Source organism: Prunus dulcis, chromosome 8 (assembly GCF_902201215.1).
Source record: "Prunus dulcis chromosome 8, ALMONDv2, whole genome shotgun sequence".
Lineage (NCBI taxonomy): Eukaryota > Viridiplantae > Streptophyta > Magnoliopsida > Rosales > Rosaceae > Prunus > Prunus dulcis.
In genome coordinates, this window is record NC_047657.1 from 4,056,079 (window position 1) to 4,068,291 (window position 12,213).

General features: G+C 35.0%; 2 protein-coding genes across 2 annotated transcripts; one reads left to right on the forward strand and one right to left on the reverse strand.

Moving 5' to 3' along the window:
* Nucleotides 1-393: 393 nt before the first annotated feature.
* LOC117638284 (RNA-binding protein cabeza-like) lies at nt 394-728 on the reverse strand. Its single transcript, XM_034373422.1, has 2 exons — nt 710-728; nt 394-614 (listed from the first exon to the last, which is right to left on the reverse strand). The coding sequence occupies exons 1-2, from the start codon at nt 726-728 to the stop codon at nt 394-396; spliced, it is 240 nt and encodes a 79-aa protein (XP_034229313.1).
* A 2,100-nt stretch (nt 729-2,828) lies between these two features.
* LOC117612133 (protein PIGMENT DEFECTIVE 338, chloroplastic) lies at nt 2,829-8,103 on the forward strand. The gene is made up of 8 exons (XM_034340878.1): nt 2,829-3,884; nt 4,200-4,274; nt 4,348-4,419; nt 4,975-5,055; nt 5,189-5,286; nt 6,256-6,381; nt 7,403-7,451; nt 7,558-8,103. The coding sequence occupies exons 1-8, from the start codon at nt 2,952-2,954 to the stop codon at nt 7,717-7,719; spliced, it is 1,596 nt and encodes a 531-aa protein (XP_034196769.1). The 5' UTR covers nt 2,829-2,951; the 3' UTR covers nt 7,720-8,103.
* Nucleotides 8,104-12,213: the final 4,110 nt, after the last annotated feature.

The window sequence follows — 12,213 nt, forward strand, 5'->3', positions numbered from 1 at the left end:
GACTTGCGAGCTCTATATGCATGTCACATCAATGAAGGTATATTCAATTGATATTTTAAAAGTCCAGGTGTATTCAATCACGATTTTATAGAAGTCTATAAGATTCTAGGTGTGTTCAATCCAGACTTTTTAAAGTCCATCCAAATTTGACTGTATTTAATCATGACTTTAAAAGAATCCATAAAAGTTTGGGTGTTTTCACACAATTGGTGGATCTTGATTGATTCAAGACTAATTTTAGGCTATGAAATTCTTTTGCTTCACCCTAGAGATTTTGATAGATATATTATGTTTATTCTCGAGATATGATTTCACCACTTCTACTACTACCATCTTGTCATGGCTATCATCACCACCACCCCTGCCACTACCACTGTCATCGTCACCACTGCATTAACCACCACCACCACCTCCGTAGTCATCGCCACCATTGTCGTTGTCACTGCCATTGCCACCACCACCACCGCCACTCCTATCGTTGCCACCCCCACCACCACAACCAACATCGCTGTCACTCATAGCGCCACCTCCACCACCCTTAGCACCCCCACCATCACCCCCACTATCACCACCAGCGTCGCCGCCACAGCCATTGACACCACCATTACCACCCCCTACCGTCACCACCACCACTTGACATGGTCATTTCCACCACTCTCCCCACCACCGTTCATAACTCTACCATTCATATCATAATTGTCTCTACTACCATCACTAACGTCAAACATGATGGCCTACCACTATTTCGAATTTAATAATAATAAAATTTATCAAACTCTATGATAAGATTCTAACAAATTTCATTACAATTCTTTTAAATTCAATCAAAATATATGTGGAATTTAAGAAAGTCAAATAAAAATTCATAGAGTTATAACTACTTTATAATCTATTAAAATTTTAATTCAATACACCCCCAAGACAATCTCTTAAAAATAACGGCATAGACAAAATTGATGTGCATGGTTAATGTAAGAACAATCCGTGACATAAAAAAATATATAATTTTCGTAAACCACATTGTCGTTTTGTGACGAAAACCACTTTTCAATGGCTTATTTATTGATTACCCCTTGTGCTTTGCTTAGTGTCTCATGTTTCCCCCCTAACTTTCAACTGACTCAATTTTCCCTAATACTTGCATTTCATGTCTCACGTTATCCCATTTCGTCAATTTCTTCAATAAAATTGTTAAATTGCTGATCTAACATGGTCATTTTAGTAATTTGAGTTATTAATAATTTAAAATTAAAATTAAATATAACAACAAACATATTAAAATGTTTAAATATTATAATATATATATATATATATATATATATAAAGAGTAAAAGGTAGAGAATGGTAAAACATTCAAAATGCCAAAAAATGTCATTGGTTAATGTAAACATTAAGAATTAAAATTATTAATTAAAGGGTAAACTGCCGAATACCCCCTTGAACTATATTGACTATCGAAATGTCCACTCTAAATTATTTTTTCAACCAATTTAACCATCAAATTATTTTAAATGGTCAATTTAGCCTCTGCCGTTAGTTTGGATTAGTATCTGGGAATCTGATGGGGAAGCTGGGGATATTACTTGTGATATTATCGATAATGTGGAGGCTTCGATGTTCTACAGAAACGGCAAAGGTTTTTGGCGAGCCCAAGAAGCCTGGCCATACCACATCAAAAGGGCATAAGAATTGCAATTTGATGCTCAATCTTCAACTGGGTATTAGGTACTTTTCTGATTTTTTGATTTTACAAGTCGTGGAGTGATTTTTTGCTTATGTTCTTTATCAATGGAGGCTACTGTTTGATGTTGTGGTGTTTTTTGTTTTTAGATACTGTATTGGGAAGCATGCTTCGATAGTGAGGGATCTTAAGCCCAGCAATTTCAATCCCAAATACAAGTTCTGGACTAGGTTTCCAGGAAGGATAGAACAAAATGCCACCCCATTAGAGGTTAATGTAATTAAAATAAGCTCTGCTAAACAAGCCACGACTGTTTGCTTCTTCTTCTTTGATCGCGAGTGTTGTTACTAAAAGAATCTGTTACTTCTCACAGCTTCCACAAAGGCTTCATGAAGTTCTTGTGTCCAACGCATTCTGGGTTTGGTTGGAGGTGCAGTGGACAATGGATCGGGGCTGGGACGAAATTCTTCAGATTGAACTGGCTGATGCTGTTGAATCTGGGGCGGGTGCACAAGAATATCAGAATATGGATTGCACTTGAGTCAGATTCTTGAAAGAAAATGAGAGGGAGAGAAGAATAAGATGGAAAAATGAGAGAGAGAGAGAGAGAGAGAGAGAGAGAGGCAGATCTAGAGAGAAACGGGGAGAGGAGAAAGAAAAGAGGGAGGAAGAAGAAGGAAAAGGAAAAAGAAATTTTTTTTTTTTTACAAAGAGAAAGAGAGAAGAAATCATGATTTTACATTTTCTTTATTATTTTTTGGTATTGTCTTTGTAAAATGACAAACTTACCTTTATAATTAACAGAAAATTGGATGGAAGTTTAAAAACTTGACGACAGGAGCTAAATTGACCATTTAAAATAATCCGAGGGCTAAATTAGCTGAAAAAATAATTCATGTTGGCATTTCGACAGTCGATAAAGTTCATGGGGTATTCGGCAGTTTACTCTTAATTAAATAATGATAATATGATAAATTTACACTTTTTTCATATTTAAAAAAATTAAAATTAAAAGAAAAATAATTATCCATAATTATTTTTAATTTTAAAATAAATTTTAAAATTTTTAAAAAAAATCTCTCGCAAACGCGAAAGAAGGTGCAGTGTTGAGATTAATATATTAAACGCTGCGTTTGTATGCCAAAACTCGAAAGAACATAAAAATCTTGCGCAACGGATAAAACTGGCCGGGGGAAAGCCACGCTGCAAAGAATGGTCGATTCCTTTAGACAGAGCTCATGAGGTGCTCCTCAAGATAAAGAAAAAAGATATGCCAGTCCTTGTTCACCCCTGTAAGTCTTTCTCCTTCCCCGACTCATCTCTGCAGCTTAACAATTTGAACATACCAAACAGAGCGCTTGCAAGCATCCCCAAATACTCAATTGCAAAGCGTCCAAGTTATAGCTCATTTTCCACTATTGGGTTGTCTAAAAGACTGAAAATTTCTAGGAATTTACCCATTTGGAGAAGCAAGCGCCTTGCTTTTTGCTCTAGGAGTGATGTATATGACGTTTTTTCGAGTACCCATTTGGCCAATAAGTCCGAAGGAGATGTAGTTGAAGAGAATGAAGAGCTTGAGTTGCTAGATAAGCCTTCCCCTATGCCTATTAATAATGGGTCTGTTTCAGAAGTAGATAAGGATTCTGAAAAACTTGATAATGATTCTGAGAAGCTTCATAAAGACGAGGCCTTAGCGCCTTTCTTGAAGTTTTTCACGCCAAGAGATTCTGCAGATGGAGATGGGGTAGAAGAAAAGGGAGGTGAGATAGGAGTTTTTGAGGAAAAAAGTGAATCGGATGATGAAAATGAGGAAGATGAGAAGGTTAATGTTGAGTACTATGAACCAAAACCGGGTGATTTTGTGATTGGCGTTGTTGTTTCGGGCAATGAAAATAAACTTGACGTGAATGTAGGAGCAGACTTATTGGGTACAATGTTGACTAAGGAGGTGCTGCCTTTGTATGACAAAGAGATGGACTACTTGTTATGTGATACGGATTATGATGCTGAAAAATTTATGGTAAGAGGGAAGATGGGAATTGTGAAAACTGAAGCTGTGGATGGGGGAGCAATTCCAGGGAGGCCTGTTGTTGAAACTGGAACTGTTTTGTTTGCTGAGGTTCTTGGAAGAACGCTTAGTGGCAGGCCTTTGCTTTCAACTAGACGACTCTTCCGGCGAATTGCTTGGCATCGAGTGAGGCAGGTTCTTATCTTGCTTTTTCCTTTTTCTGTTTAGTGAATATGGCAACTTATATGGTCAATTTAAGTGGTTGCTGCATGACTTCTTATGAGCTTTTTCGGAATATGTTGCCTCTGCCGCTGCATCTTGGGTACCATATTTATATCTTATAGGTTTTTAGGAACCATACACTCTTTTGTTATCAAGATTCATGAACTTGATTTTCTCTTCACAACTACTTTGTTGGTGGCTGCATTTAGCTCATAATATCTTGCAGTGTTAAAGTTTGGTGAGGATGTAATCCAAACTTTCTTTGAAACTTTTCTACTTGTTATACAGATAAAACAACTGAATGAACCTATTGAAGTTACAATTACAGAATGGAATACCGGAGGCCTTCTTACAAGAATTGAGGTTTGTGTCTGGCTTTTGAACATTGCTAAATGCAGTCGTTTCAAGCCTAACATTTCTACAATTGGTTCTTCAGGGTCTGCGAGCTTTCCTCCCAAAAGCTGAGTTATTGAGTAAAGTGAACAACTTCACTGAACTCAAAGAGAATGTAAGTTGATGGTTGTGATGAATTTTACATATTTATTGTTTCATGTAATGTTATTCATTTAGCTGCTTTTCAGGTATGATTTGTATTTCTTTATGTTGATGCATTCAACCCATCAATCAATTCTAATATCATGTATGCACTGGAACTATTTATTGCTAGAACACTTTAAGTATGTGAAATGCATGAGTTCTATAACTTCTATGCGATGCCATCAGTATTATCAAGAGAAGATAGTACAAGAAAAATAGTTGGACGTTCTATAACATCAGTGGAGCTTGTGTTTACTGTAAGCACTTGTAATCACTGGACATAATCCATTAGACTCTGTTTTCTTACAACCGGTGTTTCATAATGATATGGGCATGCTTGACTTGACTTGACTTGACTATGCTACTTGACTTGACTCTGTTTTCTTACAGCCAATTTCAAGAGTCATTAGCTACTTGACTTGACTTGACTATGCTAATAATGGGGTCCATGACTTATTCACTATGTACTTGCAAAGATTTGTTTTGTTAGTCTGTTTCTTACACATTCTGTTTCCTAATGGTGTAGGTGGGATGCCGGATGCATGTGCAGATTACTCGCATGGATGAAGCTAAGAATGACTTAGTATTGAGTGAGAAAGAAGCTTGGGTGAGTTTCATATTTGAAATTTAATTTATTCTTGCTCTTTTGTTGCATGCAATGTTCTCTCATTGTTTGTTCTTAGATTTTATGTTTTTATTTTTCTTAAAAACTAACCTCAGTTGGCAATATAATGTTGCAGGAAATGTTACACCTTAAAGAAGGAACACTTTTAGAAGGAACAATTAAGAAACTTTTTCCATATGGAGCCCAAGTGAGGATAGGCGAAACTAACAGGAGGTAAAGGACTTTCAAACTTACCTCAAAATTAGACTGGCTATATGGTTTCCCTGATTTTACCACTTTTTAAAAGAAATGATGTATGCGTGTGGTGTACATTTCAAAGATTAGAAACACCAGGACATGAAAATAAAATTGTATGGGGTTTTCTTCGAAAAATATCTACATGCATGGAAAAGATGAGAAGATAACTTTAATCTTCAGAAAGGAAATGAAATTTCCAAATTTTAAACTGTAAAGGCATGCAATTTTGTACCATTTTCACCTAGCAAGTTGTGGCAATGAGAGAATGAGTTATGAGTTGTCCTCAAAACTTTGAAGAACTTCTGCTCATTCTTGAAGATTAAAACACATAAGAAATGTATCATAAAGACATTATTGTGGCAGTGAGAATGTAAGTTGAAATAACTTGAAATGTATCATAGACTTTTTCTGCTTCCTCTAATGTAGATAGAGCCATGCAAGTTGAAATAACTTGAAATGGAGATAATCTTATCATTCAGTATGCTGGACGCACCTGCTAGGTTTCCTTTTTGTTATATTTTGTTTGAAGACTTCTTTTTCGTCCGAGTATAAAAGTTCTATGTAGTTGTCATTTCCTACTTACACCAGTTCTTGTGTCCACTTGGATCAATATTCTATTCAATTGTGTACTAATTATAAAATGCCACCCAGGTTGGTTCCTTGACTCTCTTTTTTTTGGTAAAGAGGGGGGCTAGAAATTAGAGTTTAGATGGCGATAAACTTCTGAATGTCAACAGAACCTTGTAGGGAAACTTTTTGTGCGGTCACATTGTCAATAAAAAGTATAATATTCCTGAGGCTTATTCTTGTTGAATTTTATTGATTATATAATATCTTGATTGCATCAATTTGTATCCAAGACTATAGATGTATCAAACAAGCGAAATATGTGTCTCCTGTTTTCACTGGTGGATCGACAATTTGAACCTTCTTATTGTTTCTCAGTGGCTTGCTGCACATATCAAACATGACTCGTGGTCGAATTACCTCTGTCAGTGACATACTTAAGGTTAATGAGAAGATCAAAGTTCTGGTTGTGAAGTCAATGTTTCCTGACAAAATATCTCTCAGGTATGCAAGGGGATGAGATGCTTAAATTTCAGTTCATTCATATTCCATACATTTGTGGTTGAGAAAACCTCCGTGATCTTTTTTCCTAGTAAATTCATAATGCTTTGGGCTATTCTGTAGCAAATGTTTTCAACACGGGACCTAACTGGCCCGATCCAATCTATTAAACAGGGAACTGGTCACACTTCCAATTTAGGCATAATGTATGACCCATTTTTGGTCAAATCATGAATTGAACCAGATTGACCAAAAGTTTGACCATTAAACTGGTGACTCGTTCTGGTTTTTTTGACCCAGTCAAGATCTCTATTCCATATTCCATAAGATAATAAAACTGGTATTTTCGGGAAAAAGAATGCATAAAGGGACATGAGAACGGACCTAAACAACAACTGACAAACCTCTTTGTGTTATCTTTGTGTCATTTATTATCTAAAAGAGATCTTTTCTTAGTTATATATTTCTTTCTTTGCCAAGAGAATCACATTGCTTCAGTTATTTGTTGGCCACAAAATTAAATTATTTGATGCCTTGGCAGTCCAGGCCATAATTGATGCTAACTCTTTCTTTTTCTTGGCAGTCTAGGCCCTAAACTCTGATTCTCTATGTAGGTTGATCATAAATGGATGATCATTCTGTTGAATTTGCCCATCATGTTGTGACTACATTTTAAAAGTCATGTACTATAATTCATAACAGATTATCGGTTTACATAACGAACTGCAGAGCTTAATCATGCAGCATAAAATGTTTAAACAGATATCAGTAACTGAGAAATGCATTAAGGTGAATCAGTTTTCTTGTTTTATTTTTTCCCCCAACGGAAAGTACTTTATGATGAATAGATTGCTTGGAATGGTGGCAGTTTTCAGTTTGCCACTTAGGGCTCCCTCTGGTTCCAAAGTTATCCTCATGAACTAGCTAATGTCTTTGCTGATTTCCTTTTACTTTTTCTTTTCCATTGAATTCATATTGTTGAACAATCCTAACTGATACAAATTCAATTTTGCTTGGCTTACAGCACTGCTGAACTTGAAAGTGAACCTGGCCTCTTTTTATTAAACAGAGAGGTATTTAAATTGTTCTTTCTGCTCAGAAATGAAATTACTCGTTTGGTCTGAGAATTGCTTGCATAACGAGTTGTGATCTTAATAGAAAATTTCTTCCTTCTGGCAGCAAGTACTTTCAGAGGCTGAAATGATGGCAAAGAAGTACAGACAAAAGCTGCCTGCTGTTCCCGGCAATCGTAAGTCAGAATCCCCTCAAAGCGATGCTCTACCTTTTGATAAATTAAGCATGTATGCAAATTGGAAGTGGTTCAAATTTGAAAAGGAGTAAGAACGAAGCTGATGCTTATGGTTGCCCTGTGATACTGGCAATTTAAAAAAGCACTATTAAACTTTTCCATCCTTCTCGAAGCCATGCATCCCTCAAGAGGTAAAAAGAGCAAAATATTTTGTTTTAGGATTTGTCTTAGATTGGTTTATTTACTTCATTTACCTCATGACCCGTTAGAAAATGTGCAGAACCAAAAAGTATGAGATGCTTACAGCAGAAAACATGATTATCAGTTTGAGTATTCTCATGAATTTTGTAAATCTTAATTTGTTATTTCCTCTTTTCTTTTCCATTTTTTTCTTGTTATCTGAGTCTCCGGAGCATTCATTTGATTATTGTAATCTGATTCTTCACCCATGAAACTGATTTTAACTCGCTTCCCAACCAACAAGCTCTACTGAATTGGGCTGTGTAATGATGTTTTGCACTTGGTATATACATGCACTAGGTCATCATTCGGCCCGCAGGGCCCGACCTGCTCTAAGATTGGGTAGAGTTTGATCTTAGGTTTTGAAACTTTTGGCCCCTCCTGGTCCGGTCCAACAAGGCCTACCCATGACCAAGCTCAAGTAATCCCGCTCATTGCCTTGTTTTTGGCTTCCCCTTATATTGTCTTATTTCCATTCTAAACATTTACGTAAATGTCAAGACATTTACTTAAGTCTACAAAGTAAATAAGGAAGTAACTCTCATTTGGATTCAATGAAAAAAAAAACTAGAAAATCCAATTCCCAACTAATCAAAATATGAAAATTCAATTTTAGTATAAGATACAATTTATACCAATATTGATACCCCCAATAAGTCAATGTATACTTTATACTAAAATCTCAAAAAATCATGTTTGATTATTTAAGTTGTAAAGAATATAAGCAGCCAAAAATATCATTGAAAACATTAGAATTTTAGAAGTCCATTTTTCATACTTGGTCTGATTTTGATAGAAGACAATTTTTCAAGTATGATATGTAGTAATAAGGCAAGGCAATATAAGACAAAAAAAATAAAGGCAATCGGTGGCCCGGCCTAGTCCGAAAAGCCCACTTAGGCCCTGCCCTATGGGCAGGCTCAGACTGATCCCTTTCAAATCTTGGCCTGGCCTGAAAAAGGAACCCTCTATTACAAGGCCCGGCCCGATGACGAACCCTCTATTACAACATTTTTACATGAAATTCTATTTTTAAATCCCACGTACATTTGGTGCCTATGATTGGATTAGATTGTATTGGTTAACTCACAAGATTCAAGTATGTTAATATCCTATCATTTTGTGGGGATTTAAAGGATACGTTTCTCTCTTGACTAATCTTCTACCTCTAACTTGGGCAAAATTTGGCATTTGGCTTATGTTTCTTCCTTCAACATGTCTTCAATCTAATGAGTTATCCAATTTCAATCTTTAGCACCAAATATGGCCAGAGATAGATATAGAACTCAAAGAAATCTTTTCATTTGGAAATTTAGGCACTCTTTTTGTTATTTGGTCACTCCTTTCCACCCGTTTGACTATTGTCTTTAATCCCAACTCAAAACTCAGAGTTGGGATACTCCCATTGAATACTCAGGTTTGCTCATCTCTGATAATTTAAATGCACTCTTTTCTTCTTCTTTATTATTATTTTTTTCTGGTTCTTTTTCTGTTTCCTTATTCTTAGTGGTCTTCAAATGGCAATGATAAATTTTAACTTGCTTGCTTCCTTTCAGTTTCAGCTCAAATTTGGCTTCTAGTAGTGATATAGGTTTTGTTGGTAGGACGACCAAAGTTGCAGTTGGTTAAACAATTCCAAACCTATTCAAAATCTTCAAATTTTTATTCATCAATGTTATGAATTTCTCTTATTAAATTGGTAGACAAATTTGTAAGTAATTTGATGTCCCTCTCAATGTTGGAAATCTGAGGCTTCAACTTGATTAAAATGTGCAAGGCCTATCCTTATGACAACAAACAAACCCTAGTTTATAAATAACAATACCTCTTCCCATCACATATTTAAACAGATGGCAGAAGCTGCAGAATTCCACCTGTACTAGAGAAAATCAAGGATAACTATGAAGTTTTTTTTTAAAAAAAAATTTCATAAAAATACAGACAAGATGAAAGGTTCAAGAAGAGTTAAAACAAGACAAATTTGGATACACAGAATCTCTGTTCTTAAGAGTGATGACTAAATTAATGTATTATTTGTTGTTGTTTAGTCATTATAAAAAGGCTTGGAAAAGAATCTGAAAAAAAAATTTGCATATTTATGAAATGAAAATTTTCATATTGACCCAAAAGGTCTTCATTTTCTTGACCCACAGCAGGATTCCAGTAAGATGTCTATTACCAACCCCAGCCTACTAATTAAGAAAATTAATTTATTTGCTATATTAGGGCACATACATTTGATCATAATTAGTCGGCAGCTCTTTTTGTCTTCTTCATGTTTTCTACTATTTCTTTAAGATTTATTTATTTATTTATTTATTTTTATTTGTAGTGAAATTGCTTTAAAATAAAATATCCCTAGACCAGGTTCAGGTTGTCATATGCCCTAAATAATTAGGGTTTGGGGCTCCATGAATTAAATTAAAAGACCCACAAGTCACCAAAAACAGCTTGGGTTGGGTTGCCAAATGTGATTATGAGGCGAGCCTTGTTTGGCCGCATACGACGTAAATTTGTCTGTGGAGTGGGATTTCAAGATTTTATAATGATACATGATCCTTTAGGATCTTTACTTGCATTTGAAGATTAATACAAGTGTAATTAAACAGTTCTTGATTAATACAAGTGGAGAAATAAGCAAAGATTAGTATATAGTTCAAAATTTTGATCTTCTCCAGTATAACAAATGAACAATTGCTGGCATTTCGTTATGATTTTAATAAAAAATTAATGTAGAATTTAATACCAAAAGTACACGAGATCCTGAGCTTGAATTAGTATCAAAGTTAGAATTTTCGAACTTTACAAAATAAAATATAACATATAATAAATGGTTTCACTATTAATAATATTGAGACCTTTTATATAAAGCATCACACCTATATCGTACTATAAAACCTCAGACCTATCGAACTATAGAGGTGCATTATACTTAGAATTGAATCCTTGATGATATAATGTTATTTAGTGATAATATTAGAACAATAGTTTTTAAATACTTGCAGACCCAGGTCCGTGCTGGTAGGCTAGCTCAAGTCCACTCCTACATTGGGCACTGACGACCCAGGAAAAATTAAACACAGAACCACCTTTTTAGAGGACGATAAAGCTCACAACTAATTTTTTAATATACACCTTGTACAAATTAAATTTTAATATATTAGTACCCTTAATTTGAATATTATATACAGAGCAAAACAACAGTACAATTATTAATATATTATTTCAATTATTTTTGACATATGTTCATTTTCCTAAATCCTCAGAATTCATCCCAGGTGCAGGTGAAGGATAAGGTCATAAACTTAAATATATATTTTTGGACATCATCAGTGCATGGATTAATTATACGCGTGAAACTTAAGGAATATGAACCTGCATTTCATTAATATCTAATTACATGCTCTCTTTTTTTTATAAAGATATTTAATTATACTTGATTTTATATAATCCCATCATTGGTTGACTCTTCTTGGTATTTGAAAATTTTCATATGGTTTATACCACCTATCCTTAACTTGATGGATTTTAATCACTTGTGGCTTAAGTTTAGCTGACATGTGTAGTGAATGGACTTTCTCACTAACAATGGATCTCAATCAATTTCACCCTCTCCTGTAGAACCAATTCCCCAAATATACTAGACGTAGATGCTTTCCTTCCCGTATTATGCATGATTACTAATCAAGTTCATCTACATTAATTTCACTTGGAAATTAAGAGTTTTTTTTTTTTAAAGAGATCGAGATAAATATAGTAAATAGACATCTTAATTACTAGGGTTAAGCAACCAAACCAAGATGTAGCGGAAGAGAGATTTCTATCACTGAACAAACGTTATCGATGATTACTTCAACTGACTATGATCGGTTCATTGAGAAATTAGTTATGTGGTTTCAATTTCGATGAGAATCGGTGGCCTTCGCAAGAACTAAATCCAATGGCCTTTATTCATATTTGAGAGAGAGAGAGAGAGAGAGAGAGAGAGAGAGAAGTGGCAAGACAAAGAGAGATGGGGTAAGATTAGGGTTAATTTTTACATACCTTCGTTTGGTTTAGTTAACTGAAGGTTTGAGAATTTATGAGCTAGGCACTGATAGCTGGTTGAATTTAACAAAAAATAAAAGCACCAAAATCAGTCCGGCTGGCTCAGGTCGACTGGTTTGGCCAGTTTTTCGATCCCAACACCCAACCCTATTAATTACCAATCATAAAACAACATCAACCATGATACATGTAGAGAGTAACTTTAGATATCAACTTGTGTATCATTTCTCTAATAAAAATGGAGCCCACCAATACAATGGTCTCACTCTCTATTAGAGAGATGGTACATAAATTGGTAT

What these genes read in the sequence shown, in the direction of transcription:
- LOC117612133 (XM_034340878.1), top strand. Translation starts at nt 2,952, where the DNA reads ATGCCAGTCCTTGTTCACCCCTGTAAGTCTTTCTCCTTCCCCGACTCA. An exon ending in CTTGGCATCGAGTGAGGCAG is followed by an intron (nt 3,885 to 4,199) that starts GTTCTTATCTTG and finishes CTTGTTATACAG; the next exon opens with ATAAAACAACTGAATGAACC. An exon ending in TCTTTTTATTAAACAGAGAG is followed by an intron (nt 7,452 to 7,557) that starts GTATTTAAATTG and finishes TCCTTCTGGCAG; the next exon opens with CAAGTACTTTCAGAGGCTGA.